The following is a 2,771-nucleotide window of genomic DNA, read 5'->3' as shown; positions in this document are numbered from 1 at the left end:
GTGATGGAGGGCCCATGGACAAGGGGCACGGCCTCACCAGGGTCCGCTGAATCGAGCCGCTCGCCTCGCACCGTGGCGACTTGGATAACGCGGTGGACTTGTTCAATAACGAGTTCGGTTGACCGACGATTAGTAGGCAATAGAGCAGGGTGCTTGGTCTCGAATGGCCACCCCGATTCCGCGAGCCGGCCGCCCACCCTGGGAAAGCCCGTAGGATTAACACAGCAAAGCAACCTGAGTGATCGCAATAAGTCTGTCAATAAGCCTGTCCACGAGATCGAGGTAATGGTGCGCGCGCAAGCGATGCTCGGTTGACCTCCGAGTGAGGTCCGGCCGTTTGGCGACACCCGAATGACGATGCGCCAAGACGGCGGTAGTTTATGACCTCCGAATGAGGTTCGCCTTGACGGCGAAGCATACGAACAGGCATACATATGCCTTAAATGAAGAGACTCCTCGAGCTCGGCCGGGGGTTATCGAAAACGGACCCGCGAAGTCCACGCCGCTAATTGAGAACGGTTTGACCGCGCCAACCTTTTCGACCGGTAGATCTGCCAGGGGGGGGGCTTCGAGTTGATTTACGGCCAAGGTCGCGGGTACCGGCTTGGCCCTGGATCGAATCGTAAACCGTATGATATACGCGATTACCCTACGAATTTTATCTAACGACGAATCCGCTTATTTGTAACGAGATTTGAACGAGTGGATTTGCAAAATCCGCGGAAGTCGAAGGGTCGGACACAAACGGATGCGAGACAACATAGCGATCCGAATGATTGCGCTAATGGGTTTGTCAAGCGAATCGAGATAGTAGGGCGTGCGTGTGAGCAACATTTGTTAACGACCTCCGACTGAGGTCCGGCCGTTTGGCGGCACCCGCCCCCTCCGTAAGCGCGGGAGAAGCGCGAGTCCTACGCCAAGACGTCGACAATTTTGGCCTCCGAATAAGGTCCGGCCGTTTGGCGACACCCGAATGGTGACGCGCCAAGACGGCGGTAATGCGGTTCTACCGTTCGGCGTCACCCGAGTGGTGACACGCCAAGACGGCGGTGTCCTCGGACACCGTGAGTGTCCGATGACTCGACGGTGCACGATAATGGGGCGAGGATGTAGAGCCTCGCCCTCGTTCAGCGAGCTACAATTACGCGAATATCTTCGCCGCGACGTGCCCATGCGACGTGCGGACGAGAGACATCACGCGTGACGATGTGTGACCTCCGAATGAGGTCCGGCCGTTTGGCGACACCCGAGTGGTGACACGCCAAGACGGCGGTAACGAGAGACCTCCGAATGAGGTCCGACCGTTTGGCGACACCCGAAGCCCTCCGTGATAGCGGGAAGACGATGGTGCTACGCCAAGACGGCGGTAATGAGGTCCTACCGTTCGGCACCACCCGAGTGGTGATGCGCCAAGACGGCGGTGTCCAAAAGCACCGTGAGTGTATGGTGACTCGACGGGGCACGATGAGTCGTAAGGGACCCGGGACGGGGTGAGTGTGTAAGACTCGACCTCGCCCAAACGAACTATGAGTACTCGAATATCTTCGCCACGAACGTGCCCATGCGACGAACGGGCGAGAGGTATCATACATTGCGAATTGGTGACCTCCGAATGAGGTCCGGCCGTTTGGCGACACCCGAGTGGTGACACGCCAAGACGGCGGTAACGAGAGAGACCGTGAGCATGTAGTGACTCGACGGCGTCTAAATGAAAACTACAACTAAGGCCCATACAACAACGACGAAACAGACGAGAGATATCACGAGGGGCGAAGGGCGCGCGCCAATGATGTCTCGATGCAATGTGGTTTAGTTTCCGCCGGTATCCCCCGGCGCCGCGGGGTCGTCGACCGGAGTAGCCGCCGGAGCGTTCGCGGGTGGCGGGACGCTGGCCTGCTCGAAATGCAGGAGAGTGTGATGCTTCGCCTGACAAGACCGGCAGGTCCAAGAGCTAGTGCAATTCGTTAGATTATGTCCTGCCCGGAGGCAGTTTAAACAGAGTCCCTTTTCGCGTGCGAAGTTATGTCGGTCTTTGGTCGAGAGTTTTAAGAAATCGGGGCACCTAGCCAGTAGATGCTGTTTCCCACATTTGGGGCACGCGGCGTTCTGCGCGACGAGCGAGGTCGTCGACGCGGGCCTCCTCGACGACTGATTCTGCGCTTTCGATTTGTTTGACTGCGGTGAAGCGTTCGACACCGCCGCGAGCACCGTGCAATATCCCGCTAGAAACGTTGTCAATTGTTCATACCGGGGTGGTTCCGCGGACATATGGGTCGCCTCGAATTTCTCCCGTAGCGTAGGGGTGAGCTTCTCCAACAAATGATTTAGTAGCACAAAATCCCACGCCTCCACCGGATATCCCATCGTTTGCAGGGCGCGCGTGTTCTCGGTGAACACGTCCAACAAGGCGTGGAGCGATTCGGCGGTATCCGCGACCAAAGGTTTGGCGTGTACAAACGAGCGCCAATACTGCGTGGCTAAATTGCGCTCGTTTTGATAGCGCCCCCGAAGCGCATCGTACGCATCACGTAATTCTCCGCGGTCAACGGCAAGTTCTTTACGACGCCAAAAGCCTCTCCCGATAGCGAGGCTAACAAATATTGAAACTTTTGTATATCGGCGACCCCAGAATTCTCGTGGATTGCCGTGTCGAATAAAGCGATGAAGGACGGCCATAGGGCGAGGTCGCCCTCGAACTTAGGGAGATCGATCTTCGGCAATTTTATGGCCGAAGTAGGCGCGGGTCGCGACGGCTGTTGTGCGGCTGCTCG

The 2,771-nt window shown here is 57.4% G+C and overlaps 1 protein-coding gene across 1 annotated transcript; it reads right to left on the bottom strand.

Annotated features, from left to right (window-relative positions):
- Positions 1–1,809: 1,809 nt before the first annotated feature.
- On the bottom strand, positions 1,810–2,676 carry LOC112466331. The gene has a single exon (XM_025034391.1). The coding sequence runs from the start codon at positions 2,674–2,676 to the stop codon at positions 1,810–1,812; it is 867 nt and encodes a 288-aa protein (XP_024890159.1).
- Between the last annotated feature and the right edge of the window lie 95 nt (positions 2,677–2,771).

The sequence above is a fragment of the Temnothorax curvispinosus genome, unplaced genomic scaffold, assembly GCF_003070985.1.
Source record: "Temnothorax curvispinosus isolate PA1 unplaced genomic scaffold, ASM307098v1 QBEX01016043.1, whole genome shotgun sequence".
Taxonomy (NCBI): Eukaryota; Metazoa; Arthropoda; class Insecta; order Hymenoptera; family Formicidae; genus Temnothorax; species Temnothorax curvispinosus.
Note: the sequence above shows the minus strand (reverse complement) of the source record. Positions and strands in the feature narration are given on the sequence as shown.